We start from the raw sequence: 23,382 nt of genomic DNA, 5'->3' as shown, positions 1-23,382 counted from the left end.
GCTGGATTTGCTGCTCCTGGAGGAGCTTTTGGAAACCAGCATGGCTCTGCTCCCCAGCACCTGCTCCTGCAAGGAAGGTGTGTCCCAGGAGCTGGGGTGAAGGCAGAGTGTGCGCCCCAGCCCAGCTGCCCTCCAGTCCTTGCTGCCATGGCCATGAACAAACCGGTCTCAGAAGGTCAAGTGGCACGTCGTCACTTTGCTACAGATTTATTTCTGTGTGAATTAATGAAACAGTACACACAATTCCAAAAAAAAAAATAATAATCTTTTATAGGCCCATAATCCTTCTTTCACAGTACAATGCAACAGTAAAGGATTTAGTCAGTGTAAACAGAAGGTCCAATAGTGATCATCAGCTATCACAGATCAGCTGCACAAACATCATAGCTACAGGGTTAATGCCATTACCACACAAATTGACAGTACCAGTACAAATCATAACTTTACCTACAATGCTTTTTCATGTGCAAAAACCATGAAAATTCAATTTGCAGAAGAAGGGCACCTTCTCTAAATCTTTGTGGGGGCTGTAAACTGCCTTCTCAGGGCTGTTTTATCTATTTGGCAAAACGTCTCAGCCTGATTCTCCAAGGTACCCTTAACTCCATCTGCAGCACAAAGCATCAGGGCTCTGTCTCCACACACCAGGCATTCCTGTGTGCTCTGCTGCAGCCCAGCAAAGAAAACAATCAGCTGAGGATGAATCCCATTCATTTATGAAATCACTCTTGAATTTCATTCATTGATTAAGGCTATTCAAAACATCCTGATTATATTATATATGGATCATAAGGTAACCCATAAAATCATCATTGGTTAACTTTTTTTTCCTTTGATGTACTAACTGAACTGTTATTGGTGCAAAAAGTTGAGACTTACGGGTAATGCCTTGGCAAGTTTACAGTGAGTGAACAAATTACTGAAGTCAAAGGGTCAGAGAAAGAGAGAATGCTACCACAGCCATGGGAAAACATCACCTTGAGGCCACCTCGCAGCAAATTTGCACCTCAGCTGGGAATGCCTGGGAGGGAGCCCCAGGGCAGCAGAACTGTCCTGCACCTCCAGCTGCCCCAACTCTGTAAATTGAATTCATAGTCAGGCTATACAGGAAAAAACAAGAGGTAGTTATTTATCATACCTCTTCGAAAAGGCAGAACAAACAAAAAACAGGATGTAGAAGTGATGCAGTAAACCTAAAATCAACAGGTTCCTACTTTTTTTTTTTCTCCTTTTTTTGTTTTTTTTTTTTTAAACACACGAAGATAAGTTACAGACACCATATAAAATGCACACTCACTTTATGGAATTCCTGCATAGTAGGAAACAAAGGCCAGCACTAATCCAACAACTTTGTTAACAGCGGGATGCCATTTACAGGTGCAAGGAAGATGCCCCAAATATATCCAAATATAAACAGAGCATTACCCTGCTTCTAGGGAAGTCCTATGGCAACACTTGCACGTTTTGTTCAGAAGGAAAAAGAAAGCATTTTCTTGGGGATAAACTGCCAAAATAATTATTGTTTCACATCCATAAATTTAAGGCAATGTTACTTAGACCTGAGAAAATGAAAAAAAAATAAAAAAGCATAGATTTATTTTCTCAACTATACATATACACTTGAAATGTCAGGATTTCCTGTCTCCTCCAATTCTCAGGTGATGCTGGGGAAAACAGCTGTGGGGACGCTGCTCTGAGGTCTCAGGGTCATCCTGAGACATGCAGAGTTTGTTCCAAAGACAGCTAATGAGTAGCTGTGAGTGCTCAGACTCACCTGGCTCTCTTTCATGTATTTTCATTTTAAATACCTCTGTTTAAGCCCTCTGGAGAGGGTTAGCTCCAGAATGGGCCTGTAGTGCACCAGTAACCCTGAAAGGTTTGTATAGAAAAACTGTAGATAAAATAGATAATAAAATTACATACAGTAAATTTCCATGATTCCCCCTTTCCAGGAGAAAAAAGATGTCAGGGTTAACAGTTTCACTGCACCTTTAGCCATTCCCATAACTACAGAATAAATCCTTTAACACTAGTATGAAATCGGAAATTGTTCTGTGCTCTTCCTCGGAAAATAAAAACGTAAATTAAAACCAAAAACCAACTTGCAAACATTTCTCATTAAATGATAAAGAGACACAAGAAAGGTCGGGTGGGGACTGCAGACACACAGCATGCTAAGGAGTTATCAAACAAAGTGCAATGGTTTTTGACTCTGTGGGAGGATGGACGGAGGGCTCCCCTTCAGTACCAGCTGGATGCCTCTGGAGAGCTCCGGAGGTACCGTGTGGATCTGCAGCCCTAAAGCTCGAGTTTGAGGTTGTCTGGGCTCCACAGCCCCAAGTGCAGCTGTGGCAGCTCTGCACACCTTGGCTACAACTGTGACTCCAGGACAGGGATTCGCCCGCGCAAAGACATGGCTACTTCCCAAATGTGAAATTTAGTTGCCAAAAGAGGATCTAACGGCTGGTTCTAGAAAGCTGCTTGAGCCACAGCTGAAAGATGGACTCAGACCTAAAATCTGTGCACACCTGGTGTAGTTTCTGTGGGATTGCCTCCTTCTCCTGAACACAACTACAGACACCAACCATCCCTCTCTCCTTCTCCCATCTGAGCAGCTGGACACCACCTGCTGTCAGCTTTGGCTGGAGTCTGCCATGAGCCCACTAAAGCAGGGCTTGGGCAGAGGGTCACTAAAAAGCAGAAGGTCTCCAGGTTCCCACAGTGAAACAAGTTTATCACCATCCACTGCCTGGCAAGAGGGTCTGTGGGCAGATTTTTTGCTGATATTTCAAACGTGACTATCCAAAGATCAGAGACCAAAAGAAACTCAACAATTCTCATTTGACTAGAAAGCAATTTCCACTGCTCACCAGCAACTCCCCACCCTCTTCTCCCAGGTTCAGAGGATGAACAGGGAGTCACAGCTCCTTTACTTACCCGCTGGGAACTAAACCCTTCATTAAATCACACACTAACGAAGCTCACTGTGTGCAAAAGACTCTTACGCTAAAACAGTTCCACCCTACATAGTGCAGTCAACACAGTTTTTAACTTAAATTTGCAGCTTGTTCTTTGCAAGTGCTTGGCAGAGAATATTTATATTCTTCTGACACCATATAAATAATATTTATACAGCTTAGACATTTTGAGACATGCATTAGACTTTAGGTAGTACATACTTCTTTATCATATATGCAAATATTACTGTGAATTAAACCGAGCAACCTTATGCTGGACCGTGTCTTGCGTTATCCAGGACGTTTGACGGGGGCTCCGAATCATCCATGGGCAGGACCAGGCGTGTTCCCCGGATTACGAGTTCATGGTCCCCAAAAGCCAGCTCCCGGTCTAGGGCATCCTCTGAGCTGTTCCCCACGAACCGCCGGGATGCGCCACCGGGCACCACTGAGTCGGTGTTCACCGTGGAGTCTCCATATGTCAGGCTGATGTCCCCGTCGTTCAGAATGAGGTCGGAGTCATCGTCTTTCAGCTGCTCTTGATTCTGAGGAACAAACAGGAGGAAAGTGCTGTTAAACTCTTCTGGAATAGCTATTTACAATCGCATGGTGATGGTGACTGAGCAGAGACACAGGCACCGAGTCACAGACTCTCCTGCCATGACCATGACCAGAACCGGACATGGCACACACACATCTCAGAGCCCAGGTAACTCACACCATGCAGAACTTCTCTGCAGACTGCCTAAAAGGGCCCTCCCAGCTCTCTTCTTTCTGGTGCCATAGCCAGGTACACGGGGAATGCAGTATTGAGTGGCTGTGACAGGACCAAACACTCATGAGCACAGGACCTGCACTGCTGACCCATCACAGCCATTTCTGGTTTGTCAGGGAACCTGATGCTGATACTGTGCAGACAGGCCAAGAAGACTCCTGGCATGGACAGCTGCCACTGTGAGGGACCCCTGGGCATGACAATGCTGGCAACCTTTCTGGTTGTGAGTGATGCAGCTGAAAGGGCTGCAGGAATGGCTCAGCTGCAAGGCTGGAAGCAAGCAGGGGATAGGGAATTGTGTCTCCTCCCAACTGGGCCTGGGGAAGGACAGCTGTGACAACTTCACTGAGCCAGTCACTGAGGAACCACCATGAATACACCACAAACCCCTTCATGACCCAACAGTGAGCTGGAAAAGCAAAATGCTCATGGGAATTAGCTCACCCATCAGCCCCAAGGTCTCATTTCCCTCATGCTCCCAGCTTGATGCTGCAGCACAGCATCCAAAAGAGAAACATCAACATGTCAAACCCAAAACACTGTGACAGAAAGGACACTAAAGGACTTACCTCATACGCCTGTGGGCTTGTCAGGCACCGAGCAACAGGCCCACAGCACCCCGGGAGCGTGGTGGTCAGCGGGGGACCACTGTGTGTCAGGAGAGGCTTTAGATAGCTACGGAGAGGGTTAAGGAAAAAAGAGGAATGGAGCCATGCCAGTGAGTCAAGGAGTGAGATGGCAGCACTGAAGGACTCGGCACTGCAAGGAAAGCACAGAAAGCAAAGAGACACAAATGCGTAGAATCACAGAAGTTGTAATGGTGTGCAACAAGAATGCAATGAAACACAGCAGGCCACAGTCCTGGTAAGATGCTCAGCAGCATCGCTTGTCCCATCACCCTGTGCCCCTCAGCCTGACGTCACTCCTCCACTAACTCACAGCACAGCATCTGGAAGGGAGGAGAAGCACAGATCTACCAAGAGGGACTGCAAATAAGAAAACCCCCATCCCTTCCTGCCCGCCTGCCCCTGAGATTGAGGACCCCCATGATTGCAACCTTGGAGAGCCCAGCTTTGAATGGAACTCCTGCTGCATTCCCACTGACAGCAGGTGGGAATGGTCATTTCTTGCAGCCACAGACACAAGTAGGTGCAAACCAAAACACAGCAATGTCATGGGAAAGCAAACACTGGCTCCTCTGCCAAGCAGAGAGCAAGTCATGGTCCAAGTGAGAGGTGTCTGGGCAGTGGGATCTGACATGGCACATGCCGACTGGAGCTCAAGGATACTTGTGATCGAAGTTGTACCACATGCGGAAAAGCCAAGCGCTCTCAGCCTTCGTGCTCCTCCTCTCGCTCTCTGGGACACCCTGTGGGAGAGCAAAACATTAAAGAAGGGCAGGACAACAAGCCATGACCTGGATCAGGGCTAGGAGACCCCATGGGACACTGGATTATCCCCAGGGGACACAAAGAGACACAGACTTTCCCATCGCCTCTTCAGAAGAAGCCTTTGGGCTGCTGTGTGTATAAGGATGTTCACAACTGGCTGCATTGAGCAGCATTCAACCATCTTAGGGAGGTGGTATCAAAGCACAGTGACCATTTTGCTGCTAGAGCCTTCTGGTGTCTGGCCCCAAGGTTTAAAGTGCCTCAGAGCCAGCTGCACCCAGACGTCATATTTAACAGTGACTGACAGGTCCAACCTCCATCAGATCTCGCCTGATATTGCTGTATGCAAATAATTGTGCATTATGGGAACTCCAGGATTCCTTTTAGTCAGAGAAAAAAAGTATGAAACTGTTTGGAGGGGACTATGAATACAATTACGTATTTCATAGAAATCTGGCTTACAGATTTATGGCCCTGGGCTGCCTGTCACATTTGATGCTTCCTCTCCAGGACGTGAACAGCCCAATAAATGGCTCTGAATAAAATGAATCTCCAAGGTGCAGAATCCACACTGAAACCAAGGAGAGCCACAGCCACAGCATGACCAGGCTGCAGACACATGAATGAGACAGCTGGAACTACCAGGCAGGAAAACTCCCGAGGCTGTGGGGCTCCAGCATTTATCTCAGTGTGGTCAGTGGTTCTGAGGCTTCCATGTAACTATCCACAGGAAAAGGGCGTAAGCAGGGGCTGAGGGTACCCATGGGTAAAAGATGGGCAGAAGATGCTACACAAAATGAGTCAGTAAATGGTGTTTCTGTGCTGCCCTGGACGCCAGGATGAGGCAGAGCCTCCATGTCATGCTCACTTTGGGATTTATTTCAAACCCAGCAAGGGAGAGACTGAATCTATTGCAGCAGCAACGTGGACTGACTAAACAGTCCAGCATTACTTCTGAGCCCTTCTTTCCAGCTGAGTCAAAACAAGGCTCATGAAAACCAGAGACCACAGAAAAGCTGAGACTCCCACTGACTGCAAACTCTTTCACTTGGGGAGCTAAAAACTCCCGCAGCTGGAAGGAAGCAAAGTACAGAAAGGCATCCCCAGGGTCAGGATGTAAACCCTGCCCTGAGGGTGCAGTGCAGATTCCTCTGCAGAGGTGCCCAGCAGAGTACACTCACCACGTTCTCCTGATCCGCGTCCACACCGACCCTGCGAGGAGAAAACAAGAAAGGTGTCACACACACAGTGCCAGGGAGTGCAGGTTGGGATCCAGGGGGAACGATGAGATCAGCCTCTGGTCTCTTAAAGCTGAGCACCCTGAGCTGAGGGCAGGCCGAGGGGGAGGATGTGCTGAGTCAGGGGAGCCCTGCACTCACCGGATGTTGAGGCAGGACAGCATGGCCGTGGTGCCCCCACCGAACACCCACACCGTGAAGAAGACGATGAGCAGGGTCGTGCTGAACATCATCTGCCGGGCGTACGTGGCCGTGTCACGGATGGCCAGGGCGAAGGCCATGGCTCCTCGCAGCCCTGCGGGAAGGGACAGCAGAGGAGCTGTGTCAGCCCAAGCACAGGCCACCCCCATGGCCAGCTTCCCATCTGGGGTTTACATCCTGCTGCCCCTCTGCTGGGGACATCCACCACCAAGGGAGAACAGTGATGATTTTATCACCCCTCTTTCCGAGCCCAGAAAGGCAAACACTCTTCCTGCCCTATGCCATGCATTCAAAGCAGGACAGGAGGAGCTCATTCCTACATCTCAAACCACTGAGCCCCTTCCTGCCCAGCCTCCCCTCCAGACATTGCCCATAAGAGATTTAGTGTTGAATAAGGAATATTTCCAGGTCCTCAGGGGCAAGGAAGTGCCAGCGGGCCACACGGTCAGAGGAAGGATGCAGTAACATACCAGCAAACATCATCATGTGCTGCAAATTCGTTCCAATCTTATTTCTTCTCCCCAAATTCAGTAAAAATGACAATGGGTAAATATTGGCAGCTCTTCCTAGGAAGATAGCAAGCTGTATTTGTACATGTTAAGGAAATTGCTCTTCCTGTGTCTCCCATCACATCCCACCCGCACACAGAGCCAGTTTCTACTGCCCAACAGAAACTGAGAGCTGCAGAAACACCAGTGCTCTGGCTGCAAAGATAATAACCCAGCTCTGAGTGCTACAGCACTGTGGGAAGAGCAGGCTACTGCCGCACTGAAACACAGCACACACTGCAATTCAGGAATATCATACAGAGACAAGTACAAATAAACAAGGGAAATGATGAAAGGACATGTTAGACAAGTGAGAGGAGAGAAAAACCACCATTTACCACTGTACGCTCTCTGCTACCAGGTCCATTTGGCACCCCAAGAATTATTTGTCTTCTGTGAAGCTCAAGTTATCACAGCTATGACAACCCCTCTGACATTCCCCAGCATGCCACACTTCACAGCTGGGTTTGAAGCTTTAAGCCAAGTCCCATTCCCAAAGATTATTCAGCAAAATGAAAGCAGCAGCCGTTGAGAAGGAAAAAAAAAATCTTAATACTCTCTCTGTTTTCATAGCCTGTGAGATACAAGAATCACCAGCTCCTTCATACTGCTTTTTATCTTTGAAGCTTTGTCTTTTAATACCAGCACCCAGATGGCAAAAATAATCTTGGAGCCAGTATTCCGCACAGCCTTGAATAATATGGAAAATGCTTCTAGATTTTATGTTCTTTCCTGAACATCACAATTTGCATAAGAGACATATTGCATGATCTCTCTCATGAATAAGCTATTTCATCAGCGAGTTAGCCAGTTCCCACTGAAGAGGCACAGCACAAAATTCCAATTTAACTGCCCAAATGGCATTTCTCTGCTCTCCACACCCTCTGCCCCACTGCAACCCCACAAAAGTTGATCAGAGAGATTCACCTGAGCCTGCTGCAAACCCATGGGTCAGCATTGGCAAAAATGTTTTATCAGTATAAACTTGCTTCAGTGCTGGCAAAGGGTGAAAATAATTCTGCACATTTAACTGGCTTCCCTGTGACATGAAAAAAATTCCTTCAAAATTCTTGTTTTTCTGAGACATACCAGGGCCCTTGTTCCTGTTAGCATCAGCCTGCAGAACGGGAAATCCTTTCTCATGACATCATTCAGAGGCACCTACTGTAGCTGTAACTGTGCTGTTTGACCAAAAAAAGGCTTTTTTCAGGGTTAACCAAGTGCACTAGCATAGAAAAGAGGAAATAAACAGCTAAACCAGGCAGCCCCCCCCTTTGCAAAGCCCCTCCTGGTGCCACATGACAACGCCTGGCATTGGCATCATGGTCACATTGAATGACAAGTCCCTGCAGCAGCTGATTCGGATGCCCGTGAGAGGAGAGAAGACGGGGAAGAAAAAAAAATTAACAGAAAAGCTGGAAAAAGAATCTCAGTGTTCTTAAAATAACCAGCAAAGGCACCACTACATGGCAGAAATCCCTTTTTAAAAATAAAGCCAGACTGATTGAAAAAAACAAACCCACTCATTTGAATGAAAAACACAAATTGGGAATGAGGCACCTCTCCCTTTCTTTCTTTGTCTTACAAATTGGGCTCCAAAGGATACGAAGGCCCCCACCACAAAGGTAGGGTTAAAGACATGATTCTGGAAGGTGAACAGTGCAAGTCCCATGTAGGAGAAGATGAAGTTTTCTGCCAAGAAATTCAGAAGCTCAAACAACTGAAAGAGAAAAACAAAAGTGAGTTAGACATAATATAGATTTAACAAGAAAAGCATGTTAGCCCATCGGTCATGCAATAAATACTTCTGCAGAAGCAACTCTAGTGAAATGCAGCTGTAAAAAGACAGATGCATGTAATTCTGGCCAGAGGGAAGGAAAAATATTGAAATTCAGAGAGACTGAAGGGGTCTGAGGAGTTCTCACCTGCTTAGTTCTGTGTTGGGACTCTGTAGATAAGTTGTTATAGGTATAATGGGCCTGTGTGATCCCACAGAAGAGCACAGCCACCACACCTGGGGAGCAGAGCATCACATTAGACTCCTAGTCAGGAAAACGGAGCTGAGCTGCACCCCAGGACTGTAGGGAACTTAATGCAGTAACCCCAGAACCCAGAATCATTAAACATCTGCAAGCAGAGGGAGAGCCATGGCTGCCATCAATACTGAGAAGCAAAACTCAGTGGCCCCATTAGCCCTGCAGATCTCCATCCCAGAGGCAGGGCTGTGCTGGAGCTTGCCTGTAAAGCCACACGCTTCAGCTAGCAGGAATGTGCTCCAGGACATCAAGAAGAACAAGCCGGTCTCCAGCAATGGGAACTCCCGAAGTTTGGTGAACTTGGTGACGTGGCAGATGGTTAAGGACAATTTGGAGAGACACTGCAGGCTAGCAACCTATCAAATCCAATTGCGTATCATAGCTACACAGTCTGTCCCTAAAAAGGCTATGGCACCATCCTTCATTAATTTAGGAAAAAAAAATTAAACATCTGGGTGAAATGCAGTGCAGCAAAAAAAAAAGAAGCTGTTATGCAAACACTTGGAAAAAGAAACAAACATGAAAAGGATATTAAAGCTGTCACAACTCCAGTAGCTGCTCCCATTGCAAAAGATCCACTGAATATCCCCAGGAAGATCCCGATGGACTTGAACATCGCTGTGACATCAAATGTGTGGCTGTTGTCACCCGCTGGCTGATACGCAACTATTGAGCTGGAAGAGGAGGGAAAGCACAAGAACAAAACTGCTTAGTCTGGAGGGAGAGGCACCTCAGAGTGCTACATGAGCCTTTAAAAGTGCTACAACTGCTGCAAACACCGAGCCTGAGGAACCAGGGAGACACAGCACACTGCAATCCCCTGGGATCACGGTGTGCAGTGGCTGCACATGCTCCCTGTCCTGGGGAGTTTGGGATCAGCTACCCCACCTAGGCCTGGCTCTGCATTTGCTCCTGGACATTAGAGAGCAGCAGACCAAAGCCTGTGCCTCGTGTGATGTGTCATTTATGGTGGTATTTGTGAGGTTTGGCACCAGCTCTCTGTAATGCCAGGTGCTGTGGGGCCACAAAGCATTCAAGTGGGAAACCTGCATTTCTCCACTGAGGCGGCTGATGTGAACATCCCCTGGAGAGCTGTAACTTCTCCCATTCTGCCACAGTTAACATGCACTACATTTAGTTTGCACTGCTCTGAGTTCCAAAGTGCAACACCACAGGGTAGCAAGGGCAGGCAGTGCCATTCACGACAGCAACACCATTCTCTGCATCCACCAGACCTCAACAGACCTTTGTGATGAGATGGCAAACAGGTCTGCAGTGCTGATCCCATCTGCCAATCTGCTCCCTCCTAACTCCTGATGAGCTGAGCCTTGCATCAGCCGTTCCACAGTTCTACCTGGAAAGGCTGAGATACAGGGGGGCCCTTATCCAGCTCCTAAACCCCATTTATCAACTCCTTATATCACTTTCCTTGATGTAAACTTACCGCAAACATTAACCTCCTAGTTAGCAATCCCTTGGTTCACTCTGTTAAAACTCCTGGATGTGAACTTTAAATGTTTGCTGTTAAATCTGCTGAGAACAGACACTTACTGCCTTGCACACACATCCTGCAGCTTTCTCCCCAAACTACACACCAACATTTTTCTGCAACACAAATGACAAACCTCCCCTTTCCAACACATCACAGGTAATTTCCCTTGCTAAACTTCCCTGCTTTTAATACATCTCATTTTTCTGCATTGCCTTTTACACTGCAAGCTGCAGATTTCTCCATGATTTAATTCCTTTCATCAATCCCATCTTATACTTCTCATTCACCAACACGTTCTTATTCTGGGTTTTCAGGTTTCATTTTTTTTTAAATCCAGACTGGTTTCATTTCCCCTCCATAACCAACTCTTTGGATGTTGGTTTTGCATTTTAACCTCTTACAGTTCTCCTGGTTTTGTTTTTTGCATTGCCAATAAGACATTATTACCAGCTGCCCTTTATTTCCCCTGTTCTTGCCCATGGGCCTCCCCATGGTGTTTAATCCCTGTGAATCCTCCCTTTGGAAGAAGCAGGTAGAGACCCTGCAGCTGCATTTACCCCCTCTGCTCCCAAACTGCAGCCCTGGCACCTCACTGCCTACCAGCTTTCGGTTCTGGGTTCAATTCCTCTTCATCCTGCAACAAGTTCCCGCTGCCAAGCCACGCCAGGCCAAGACAGGAATGGAAAGGCACAGATCCTGCTCCTTAAGCACAGGAACAGACATTTGTCCAGGGCTGAAAGCAGGCAGGAGAGGAGCTGTGGGGCACCGAGACCCAGCAAAAGCCATCGAAGAGCCCAGCTCCTCATCCTCCCCTGCCTACAGTGCTGAGGCAAAATAAAATAACTGTTGCATGAACTCGGAGCTGCTGCCTTGGTACAAATTATCCTGTTTCAGGGAGGGGGTGGACTGAGCTCAGCTTGTGGAGAGAGGAAAGCAGGAAATCAGAGCAACAGCTACAGGGCTGCTCTGAAGCAGAGCAAGAGGCAAATCACTGCGTGCGGTGCCGTCACCCACACGTGCCGAGATTCATCACAAATTCCATTACTCTGAAGCTGAATCCACCCACTCCCACCCAGAATCTCCCAGCACAGACTGGAAGACCCCATCCCCTCCTCACTCATGATCACTTCTGAAACACAATCTGGCTGTGCAGTGTTTCCTCTCGCACCAGCGGTGACACATCCAGCAAAAAAGCCAGAGTGAGCAATACAAAGAATTCCAGAAACCTCAACAGAAGCACCCAATTCAGTAAATACAACACACAGCTCACAATGTGTTACTTGCTGCCTCCAGTAAAACCCACACAACCAGCATGCTGGAGTGGCAAGTATTCCAGAAATATTTTCTCCATTAGTCTTAGCTATATGTTAAGCTGTCACCACTGCAGGTATTATATATTCCCAAACAAATTCCCATGACGACAACATAGTGAAAATGCAGATAAAATACGTCCTGCATACAGAGGACATAAAATATTAAAGAATATAAAACATTTTTTAGAAAGGCAGCAAGTTTCCCAAGTGTTCAGTCAAGGGCATTAACTCCAGCTGTAAGAACATTTAACTCCTTGATGTGGGGAGAGAAAGGAAACAGCTGCTTCACCAGCTATTTCCACCTAAACAAAAGCAGGTATTTATGAATGGGAAGCAATGCAGGTAGGAGCAAAGCCATCAGCAAAGGGTTTCAGTGGGATCTTGTGGCTGAAATGCAGATGTGGTGCTTTTTCCATGTCAGAGGGACATAAAATCTTCCCTATGGATGGGTCAACTGACCACAAAAGCAAAATGAAACTATCCATCATGCAGGCGGAAGTTGTAAGGGCAATCCGTAATCCCAAGCAGTGGTAAGTGATGAGGACATGCATCAGAATGTCACTACAGCTTTTTGGGACACTTAAGATGCTCTTGCAAACACCCATGCTCCTATTTTACAGGGGCAAGGCCGAGTGGCTCCCTCCAACTCCTGATATGTAACATACATAACAACTCTAAATAAAAAGAGAAGACACTTACGAAGACAGCACTATGGCAACAGCATCATTGAGGACGCTTTCGCCAAAGAGAAGGGCATACAGCTCAACATCAACCTGGAGTTCATGGAAGATGGCAAGGACAGTCACTGAAAAATAGAAAAATAGAGAGACATTCAAAAAGGTGCTGCTGTTTCAATGTAATCAAAGACAAAATGTCCTTTTTAGGAAGCTGCCTTCCTGCACATCTGTGCCACTGCTGTGATGGTGCCAGCTGCCCCTCGTGCTCCCTTTGATACTCTTCCTTCTGCTCTTTCAGATTTGAATTTGATTCATCATTTCCCTCCTCCTTTTACTAAAACACATCCTGGCCTATTGAATCTTTTGCAGGCAGACATAAACAAACTCTGCTCTGAGCTTCCCAGGGTCTGAGCTCATGGGCTGGGCCACAGTACCAGGCTGGCATGAGCCACCCAGCTGTTAGGATGCCCCCAGCTTGGAGCATCAGGGGGAGCCTCCTCTACCTGCAGAAGGCCAGAAGGATCAGGCTTGTCCAGGGTGAGATTAGTCTTTCCTTTCCATTCCTGATACTCTGAGAGAAATCCCTGGATTCAACACATTCTAAGTGCCAGCACAGACACATAACGTTTCAGACCTAACTGGAAATAGCCAGGCATCGGCTCAAACCCCATGTGGGGGTTTCTGTGATTTACAGCCACTTGGCAGCGATCAGAGTTCCCTCAAGCTCTTCTGTGATCCAACAGCTCCAAGAAGATAATGGAAAGCAGCAGGTTTTGCATATCAGCCTCACAGGAACATCACAATATCCAAGGCAAGCAAGATGTACCGCATGGTGCATTGGGCACAGTTCAGGCTGAGGGCTGAGCCAATTCCAATCAACTTCCATGAAAGTCTTTTCGAACAGCACTCAGGGCACACTGAGGGGGTTTAACCCATTTATGCACAGGGAAATACTCCATTTCTACCTGCAAAATCTTCTTGTTCCTATTTCAAGCCCAAAGAAGGGACGTAACACCGACAGCGCATTCTAAGCATTAGAAGATTTCCAGCCCTACTCAGCAAAGGGCAGGAGCAAAGAGAGGTTTTTTTGGGTCCTGTGTTTTCACATGAAGTGAGAGTATGCAAGTAAACAGCTACCACATGCAAGCTATCATGAACTAAATTCAATTTAGTTGGACATGGCATGTTTTTCATAGTTTTGATTTATAAAGTGCATCAGTAAACCAAGATGTCACTACTGTCCTCAGTACTGCTCATTAAGGTGTCTCATTAATCCAATTTAAATTAGATTAGCCCCTGCCAAAATCCAACCAAACTGGAAGCAGGAGAAAATAGCTAAACTAACTAACACTATCAACTGAACCCTCCCCACATTATGCATCTTGTTCTGCAACAGCTGCTGGCACAGGGTAGCAGATACACAATGCCAAACCCCAACAAAGTCAAGAGAGAGGCTGCCTAGGACTTCACTGCAAACAAGGATTCAGGAAAGCAGAGGTTTGGAAGCTGTATTACACATAACTGAAGAAAATTAAAAGGCACAGAGACAAATCTGACCTCTAAGAATGTCATAAATAAATTAAGCTCCAGAATTCAGAAGGAGGGAACTCTCAGGGGTTTCAGATTTTCTTCCCCTCTGCCCCACAGCTCAAACCAGGCCAAAATGTAGGGAAAGTGGGTAACATACCTGGATCGGTAGCTGACACAATGGCCCCAAAGAGGAGGCAGTCAGTGAAGTAGAAATCTCCCCCAAGCTGCCCAGTGACTTTCATCAGCGCCACGCAGCCGTACACGACAGAGCTGGGGATCAGAAAAGGCAGTTACACATCTCTGCGATGCATCAAAACAACATTCATATGGGCTTGATTTCCCTGAATTTACCAGATTAAAGCTATCCAAATGCCAGAACACCAAAGAACTGCATGGGATGGGCCGAGCCTGGTGAAACCCCAGGGCCATGATCTTGGAGGTGAGCACTGAACCACACACATCAAAGCACCCTCTGAACTGGAACACAAACATGGTGCCAGCAGGGAACTGTGAGCAGAACTCCTCCAGGAGCACGACACGGCTAAAGGAAAGCAGCAGTCAGGCTTATGGGGTCGCACAATCACTTTGCAGTGCTGCACATTAACATAGCTCAGTGAGGTGACCTTGAACTGACTCTGAAATGGCCAAAACTTTCAGCGAGAAGCAGATAATGCAGATGCTGAGTTTGCTTGAGTCCACTGGACTCCACTGGAAAACACCCTATGCCAGCCTGTGTGCTACCAGCCAGAGTGAGAATCATCCAACTGCCTCTACACAGAGGGATAAATGATTTGAAACACATCTGTGCTCACTAGCCTTTATGATCCTGCCCTCTACTCTTGTGTCTCAAGTTTATGAGGGCTTATGCTTTCACTTATTTGAAGTTGCTGATTTTTCAAGACAATCTTCAGAGAAGTGTGAATCTTTTCTTGCCATGAATAACTATTCTCATGGGATGCTGAGAGCACTTCGCAATTAGACAGCAACCACCCTGTCCATGCAGCAGAAGTTTGGGCAGTAAACAGTATTATTTGCTGCTGCTGAGCAGCAGTAGCAGAGCCTGTGTGACCTTTCAGAGCTGGGATTAGCAGCTTCAGCTCCAGGCTCAGGGCACTTCTCCCATGCACAGCTCAAAACCCTGTGGAAGAACCAGACCAGCTCCATCTACTCACCCAATCACCAGGCAGGAAATGGCAGTGCCAAGGAAAGCATATGCCAGGATGGATCCCAAGTTTCTGAAGAAGTGCCTCTAGCAGGAGAAAAAAAACAGAAACTGAATTATATTTTGCTAACGATTTATTTCAAGCCCACACAGGCACCCACACAGTGTCCACAGCAACCTGGACCCAGCTCAGACACCATGAACTGGACAGACACAGGGTGCCCAGCACAGCACAGTGCCAGACCACCAGTTAATGCAGCATTAATAAACATGAATGTACCATTTTCTCATACCTGTGCATTTAATAAGGTGCTACTCCAAGTCCTGGGAACTGATTTCCTAACCCAGCAGCATTCCTCCTTCCTTCTCCCGCAAGCTAAACTGCATCATTCTCCTCTCCTTCCAAGTCAGCATTTCAGAGAGCTGCTGCTTTCTAAAACCTTCCCACACTCCCAAGTGCTTTGAAAGCTGGGATGGCTGAAATGGCCTGGCTGACCTCAAAAACCCCTGCTGGAAATGGTTGAAGTCGCTGACCCTTCCCAGGGCAGAGGGGCAGACGAGAATGACGGGGGCACTCTCACCTTTGCTTCCCACAATCCCATATTTGCTGGGGAAAACCATACCCACCCCCACAGCCTCGGCCTGCTGAGCAAGCATTAAAGCACTCGCAAGTATTAAAAATTCTCTGGAGGCAGAGGAGCTAAAAACATCGGCACTGTAAAGGCACGTACCCTTTTCAAGCTGTAGCCTGCATAAAATATAATGGGAGGAAGCAAAATGTTGAAGAATACTTCAGGATCAAAAGTCACCTGTTAAGAAAAAAAAAAAACAGTAAAATGATTTGTTAAAACTTTGCAAGATGAAACACAAATAAGAAAGTAATATATGGAGAAAGCCCTGTACCCCCACCACGTGAATTCTGTTGGGGCAACACTGAGGATGTGTCTGGAACCTTCTGGAGACAAATCCCAGAGTCTAACAGCTTAAATTAAGATGAGCTAAAACTAGAGTTTCATTACATTGTGTTCAACATATAAATTACTACTCATCACAATCACAAGTTAAAAAACCAAAACAAAAACACTTAATCCAGCAGATCCAGGACCCATCCCCGTGGAGGGAGTGGGAAGGACTGCTCACCTCTCCATCACTGCCTCCCTTACCTTTCTCAGCATCTCATTATCCTGGACGTTGTTGAGCTCCTGGGCACTGATTTCCCCCTTCAGGGTGTACTCATAGTACTTCCCACTGACATTCACAAGCAGCGTGGCAGGGCTGGTCTGCACTTGGCAGCTCAGGGTCACGTTGTTGACATCGCTGGGGACGTGGATGCCGTAGCGCAGGACCACACCGACCAGGACACCTGGGGAGGGACACGGTCTGTGAGACAAACCACAGCAAACTCCCAGAATGATCCCTCTGAGCACAGATGCAGCACCAGGATCCTGACCCTCTGCTCAGCTGCTGAGCACAACCACCAACCCAGTAATTGCCCGTGTGAATTGAAACACCTTCGTCCCCTGTGAGCCAGGCGAATACTCTGTGCTCATGGGGAGTTTCTAACACAGACATGGACAAGTCCTGAAGGATTTGAACTACCCAGCAATCAGTCAGACCCTCACTCCAGTGCAGCAAACAGCCAACATCGAGGGCACGCTAGGTTTTTAGGGTGAGCACTTTGCACTGCTGGCCCAGGTGCTGCTCCCACATGCCCAAACTGTGCCCTTTGCACCTTGAAACCTGACATTGATACATTAAACTCTTCATTTTGGCAGGGATTAAAGATGATATCCAGCAACCACCCTGAACACTCTGAGGCTGGCAAGCATCCTTCCTAAGGTGCTGCAGCACAATACAGCCTCCTCCCAGGCCTCCCCATTTTTTTAAAACCACATTTTAAAATATAAACATATAAACATAAAAACCTGTTTCCCAGTCCAGGCTGACCATCCAGATCTACTCCTTGCCCCTGCAAACTTCAGCCCCGCACCACAAGCAGCAGCCCCCGGGCAGCCCTGTGAGGCAACTCTGCCTCCAGCTCAGCCGCTAAGTAGGGGCATTTTGGGGTTAATTTGCAAGTCAGCAATTTATAAGGCATTTTTCTTTTGTTGTCTGAGGTCTCAAATCCAGATTCAAGTGTGTTGAGTGCTCTCCTGGCAGAATGTTTTGACATCTGCAGGCTGGGGAAGAGGGGTGTCCCACAAGACACCTTTCCATGTAGCCTTCAGCACAAAAGAGTTTGGAAACTCCTTGATTAAGGTGGCCCTGAGCCGCCACAGAAATCCTGGATCTTAACCCCATCTCTGAACCACATATTTATGAAAAGCTTTCAGACGCGTGGGAACTAAACACAGACCGCAACACTCTGAAAGTTTCTCCATTTGCCTCCCAGGACACTCCTGCTTCCTTACTGCTGCCTTAATTAAGAGCTTGCTCTGTGCTTTCCTACAGGCAGGGCACAACCCCGACCGAAGGGAACAGCCAACTCTTCCTGTGCCACCACCTCTCAGAGCAGAGCCCGGGCAGGACACTGTGGGGCCCCAGCTCATGCAGCATCTCCTGCGGCCAGTTCCTGATCTGCCACCCACTTTCTGACTTCTCTCCCTTGGCCACAGTTTTTCCAGGACAAGATTCACTATTTTTCCCGATGGCCAGGAGAAAAGCCCCCACCTCCTGCCCCAGGGAGTGCTACACACAGCAAGGCCACCAGAACACACACCCAGGCCATGAGCAGAGGCAGAGGAGGTAGCTGCACACAGAGTCACCACTGCTGACCCACCATAGCTCAGGGACTGGACAGACCCAAAACCTCGGTATAATACAGCACTTTGTAGCACGGGTGAGCTAAAAGGCTACTGGTGCTTTCAAGCCATGCACCATCAATCAGGTGCTCACCACTTCGGGCTTTATCCTGCCCTGAATCACCCCAACAGTCACAGAACAGTTCCCTCTGGGCACAGCCAGGCACAATCAGCTCCAGCAAAGAGAGTTCAGGGCATGTCACACCCTGCAGAGCAGCTGAGATCTGCTTTTACACCACCATCACTTAGAGGGGACACCAAAAGGAATTCTTCAGCTTACTTTTCTGCCAGCCTCTGTTCCTGTGATCTTCCAGTGGTCCAGAAATAAAATTATAGAATGAAAGCAAGTATGTCAAGCACATCAAGGTGCCACAGCATGTATTTACATGAGCATGTGGCAGTGGCTGCATGGCACCACAGCAGTGGGACAAAACATCCCACTTTCCTTTCACCCAGAAGATGACAATCCCAGAGGTACCACGGGAAACAACCAAAATCCTTCACTGGGATAAAAAGAGTTTCGAAGGGTTATTTACATTTGCTTATGGCTATTAAGCTACACCACACTTTGCAGCCCTCCAGAACTATCTGAGGTGACTTCTAAGATGTTTCTTCTTAAAAACAAAATTGATTTCAGAGGTTCATGCAGGAATCAGAAACCAGCAGCTGCCTGCCCTTGCTCAGATGGAAGGAAACCCACTCAGCAACCCCTTTAACACCCGGGCTCAGCACTGGGAAATGAGGAGGGACAGGAGGAAGGAGGGACAGACACAAGGAGTCACTGCTGCGAATTCAAAAGGGATCCTGAATCACCTGCCTCTCCACTCTTAATCCCTGTCCCAAAGCAGTGCTACATCTGATAGCACCCTGCTCCTCCGCCATCTCCTTATCCGGGCAGCTGCTCCTGGCACTGGGTGCCAGCCATGCTCCAGACAGGGCCAAATTCCCACTCTGGCCAGGAATGGGGTAAGGGAAAAGGGACAGATAAACCTACAATATCTGCCAAGGACCCTTGTTTGGAAGTCCCAAAATCAGACGTTTTGTATTGCTCAGTAATAGGCTGCCTGGGAGGCTGCCAGAGCTCCCCAGACCAGTTGGGGAAAGACACCCATGTGCAAATACACAAATGCACAAATTGCTCCTGGGCACTGAGTGTGACCCTGCCAGCAGCTTCCAACACAGGGACACTGTCAGAGTTACCTTCAGGGAAAGCATCCTGCTGCTCTGCTGGAAACCAATTATTCCACTAACATTAAACAGCCCCACCAGCAGCCCCTCTGCTCCACAGTGGATCTGATCCTCCCCACCCAACAAAGCTCACTGGAAGCACTTGGGACAAACCTGACAAGGTTTTCCAGACACCAAGTCCAGTCCTGAGCTCAGGCTCCCTGGACCAAGCCCAGGGGACTGTGTAGGTGCTCCTGGTTCCAAGAGGCTCTTAGGAAATGGTTCAGACTCTCTGGGCACTCACAGGGCTGCCCCAGCAGCAACGTGTGAGCCAGTATCAACATGCTTTTGCAGCCAGAAGTTTTACAAAACTGAGCCCTGGGAGGGAGCTGAGCTGAGCAGAGGGAGCCCAACACCACAGAAGCTGCCAGCCAAAAGCTGCAAGGACTTGAGAGGCTGAAGGCAAAGCCGGCAAATTAATTGAGTTCTTTTATGCAAAGTGCAAGAGATTATTTTCATTGCATTTCTCCTGACTTCATTAAAAAGAACAAAAGCCCATGGGCTTTTTTTTAAGGTGCTGTTGAACATTTCCGAGGTAATGTTTTAAATGAAGACTAATATATTACCAAACCCAGCACTTAACAACAGTGGGAGCAGACAGGATCCCCAGGCAAGCATTAATCTGGACACCAAAAGGAAAGAAAAATGTAGCAACTGAAGACATCCTGACAACAAGCAGTTTAGACACATGCAATCCAGAGACCAAGCGGGAACAAGTACAAGGAAACTAAACTTCTAGAGAAGCTCCTGCACATCTACCATCAGACTCTGAGAAGAACTGAAACAAAATTGTTAAATTAATTATCCTAAATGCTGAGTACCTCAGATGTGGGAAACTCATTTTAAACACTGGAATGAAGCTTAAGGGCTACTAAGCAACTATTGTCTATCACTGTGAAATTACTCCAGCCAGTGTCCAGCTCTTGAACATCAGCTCTGAGCTGACAGTGTGATTTGCAAGACAGAAACGAAACCCACCCGGAGCAAGAGCTTGTAACTTCCAGTAAAAACAAAGACAACAAGGAAACTGATGTGTTTTGCCAAAAGAGATATATGCAAAAGTTTTTACTTAGTTGTTGTTGGGTTTTTTAAACAGAAAAATACAAGCTTTCGCAAATTGCTTCTCTTGCTCAGATTTCAGAGTCTGTTTTGCAGCCCTTCCATGTTTTCAGTGAACTTCCTTGGGACTGAAAGCATTGCAAGGAGCCAGGGACAGCGATACCTGCTTTCTTCCCTGCAGATTTTAAGTTGCCACTGTAAAACAACAGCATCTCACCAGTCCTTGGGAATTACACACCCCTTTTCCTATGGCAGCTGCCACTACCTGAGAAGCAAATGCCAAAAGCCTTGATACCAGGGAAAACTTGGAATTTTCTGTATGATCAGACAAGTGACATTACTGATTTCACCAGCAATGCTCTAAGCACAGTCTGCAGAAGAGCAGACAGAAAAGGTGCATTTTACGGATTGGCAGGAGACTGAAACGACCCAGGTTGTGCTCTGAGAATAAAGCGAGCACTCAGGTAGGTCAGGGAGAGAGGAGGAACAAGAGGAAGAAAGCTCCAGGTTAAAGGCAAGCGTGAAAGCATGGAAAGAACAGAAAGTCGCATGTCAGGAGCTCTGGGGCAGCAGGAGAGAGAAGACCTTCCATGCTGGAAGCATGTCCTCTCACAGCACAGATCCTGTCCCAGGAGGTGACCATCCCTGCCCTGGACAGGAGGCCAGAAACGTCTGAACCCCCCTGACCAGTGGCTGGAAGTAATCTGAAAATGCAGAGCAGTATTTTGTGCCCCTGAAAAAGCAGACCAGTATTTCGTGCCTCTGGGCTGACGCAAGTGTCTCCACCCCTTCATTTAGAAGGAGCATTAACTGGAAGGAGCATCCTTCCAATTAACTGAAACTTGGGATCACGAAAGCCAGTGGCCCAAACAGGTCAAGCCACAGCCTTCAGATCAAAGCTTTCTGCTGGGTGGGGGATTTGGCCATGTCTGACTCTGTGTGGTCACACATCACCACCAGCCAGCAAGGGACGCACAGAGGACAGACACTAACTATAGTGCACAGCAGGAGATGCCTTCTCAATCCTAAATTCAACAAATCTTCCCTAGATATGGATCCAAGGCCATGTTAATCACTTCTCCAGCACAGCTCCCAGTGCTACTTCGGTAGAACTCGAAGTCATGCCAGATAACCCAGGGAGACCTATATACGGTCCCTCCATACTGTGGTTCAGGCCACTTCATGAGGCCTTGTCACCTCAGTAAATCACAGGCCACCTCTAATACCCAAATGTCTACAGCCTCATTCCACTGACCCACAGCCTTGCTCCACTTCCTGTGGGAATACACATGGGGCTCCTCTCCAAGAGGTCCTGTCACAGCAGGAGGAAGAACTCTAAAGGTAGGAGCTTGTGCACACAGGTCCCCAGGCAGCAGCATGGAAGGCTGATGGCTCTGCAGGTCCCTGAGTGTGGCAAAGGGTGAGAGAATCCCCCAAATGGCCTCTCCACTGTTCTTGGACAGCTTCTGGAAATCTGGATGCTCTAAACACAGGGTGGAAACACAGCCTCTGGCCCCAGCATGTGGGATCACAGAATCACAGAATTATTTGGATTGGAAGGGGACCATGATGATCATCCAGTTCCAACCCCCCTGCCATGGGCAGGGACACCTTCCACTAGACCAGGTTGCTCAGAGCACCATCCAACCTGGGATGTGCTGCCCCAAGTCCCACTCTCGACCCTGGAGCAGGTAAGTGGGACTTGCCAGTGCTCGGTGACGTGGTAACCCATGACCCCACCAGCTTCACCCTGTGAGGCCATCTGGAAAAAACCCAACCAGTTCCTCACTGCCAGAGATTTGGGAGTAACTCTGCCCTCGAGAGCCCTCCATATCTAGGGTTTGGAAAACAACCAACCCTCCCTCCAGCAACACCCAGATAAGGCTCAGCACAGGACACACCAGGACGGGGCTGTCCCGGTGACACAACAGTGTCCAGCTGCACCCACGAGGGGATGTGTCCTGTCCCCCCGCACCCCTTCGCCCACCAAACAAGCCCTGTAGCAGACCCTCGGGCAGGGGCCACCAGGCACTGACCGAAAGAACGGCGCGCTACTGGTCCCCAACTGGTGCTGCCATGGGAGTGGCCGGTCGGGCAAGCACCCAGCCCCGCAGCTGGCCCAGCGCACAGCCGGGACTGGTCGGAATGGGGCTCCCAGGGCTCGGGGCAGCTCCCGCACGGGTCTCCCAGGGAACGGGTGCGCGGGCGGCAGATGCACGCGTGGGGCGCGGCGCCGCTCACCGTAGATCATGGCCAGCCCGGTCTCGTGGAGGAAGCGAGCGCGGCGGTGCTTGAAGAGCCAGATAGTGAGGATGGTGAGAGTGAGCAGAAGGATGAAGACGAGGAGGTTGGCGCTGTCCTGACGGTGACTCTCCTCCGCCGCCTTCTCGGAGACGATCTCCTCCTCCAGCGCCCCGGAATGCGCCGCCGCCACCTCGGCGCCCGCCGCCCCCCGCGCCCACAGCCCCGCAGCCGCCGCCAGCACCGGCCCCGGCCCCGCCATCGCCCCGGCACCGGCCCGGCCCCGCCGACACCAGGAAGCGGCTCTGGGCGCAGGCGCCGGGGGCGGGAACAGAGCGGGGAGCCCGGATAGGGACGGGCAGGCAGCGAGCGGGGGCGGGCTGGCAGCGACGGAGCGGGGAAAAGGGGGACGGGGAGCGGGGGCAGGGGACAAGGGTGGCCCTGGGGAGCTCGTAAGGCGAGGTTTGTGAGGGAAGGGCGTGCCTGGGACTGCCAGGGGGGCTGCGATGAGCCCTGGGGAAGCTGGGACGAGTCCTAAGGAACGGGATGTGGGGGACGAAGAAGTGCGCAAGAAGGGGGTAGGTGATCAGAGTTCAAGGGGGTTTGCAAGAGGGAAAAGAAATCCCCAGACAGACTTGGTACAAGGTAGTTTAGCGCGGCCACGCACGGCAGCGGGTGTTGTTTGTGCGCGGGGTGCTTTGGAGGGATGTCCTGCAGGACACACCCCGGCCCGG

At 48.8% G+C, this 23,382-nt stretch overlaps 1 protein-coding gene across 1 annotated transcript; it reads right to left on the bottom strand.

Moving 5' to 3' along the window:
• Positions 1-181: 181 nt before the first annotated feature.
• Positions 182-22,925, bottom strand: SLC9A6 (solute carrier family 9 member A6). The gene is made up of 16 exons (XM_039572177.1): positions 22,649-22,925; positions 16,484-16,683; positions 16,052-16,129; positions 15,331-15,407; positions 14,316-14,428; positions 12,651-12,756; positions 9,679-9,820; positions 9,349-9,454; positions 9,036-9,124; positions 8,717-8,830; positions 7,033-7,144; positions 6,503-6,656; positions 6,305-6,335; positions 5,022-5,101; positions 4,302-4,407; positions 182-3,502 (listed from the first exon to the last, which is right to left on the bottom strand). The coding sequence occupies exons 1-16, from the start codon at positions 22,908-22,910 to the stop codon at positions 3,227-3,229; spliced, it is 2,046 nt and encodes a 681-aa protein (XP_039428111.1). The 5' UTR covers positions 22,911-22,925; the 3' UTR covers positions 182-3,226.
• Positions 22,926-23,382: the final 457 nt, after the last annotated feature.

Source organism: Corvus cornix, chromosome 4A (assembly GCF_000738735.6).
Source record: "Corvus cornix cornix isolate S_Up_H32 chromosome 4A, ASM73873v5, whole genome shotgun sequence".
In the NCBI taxonomy this organism is placed as follows: domain Eukaryota; kingdom Metazoa; phylum Chordata; class Aves; order Passeriformes; family Corvidae; genus Corvus; species Corvus cornix.
The sequence above is the reverse complement of the archived record's forward strand: the minus strand, read 5'-3'. Positions and strand labels throughout refer to the sequence as shown.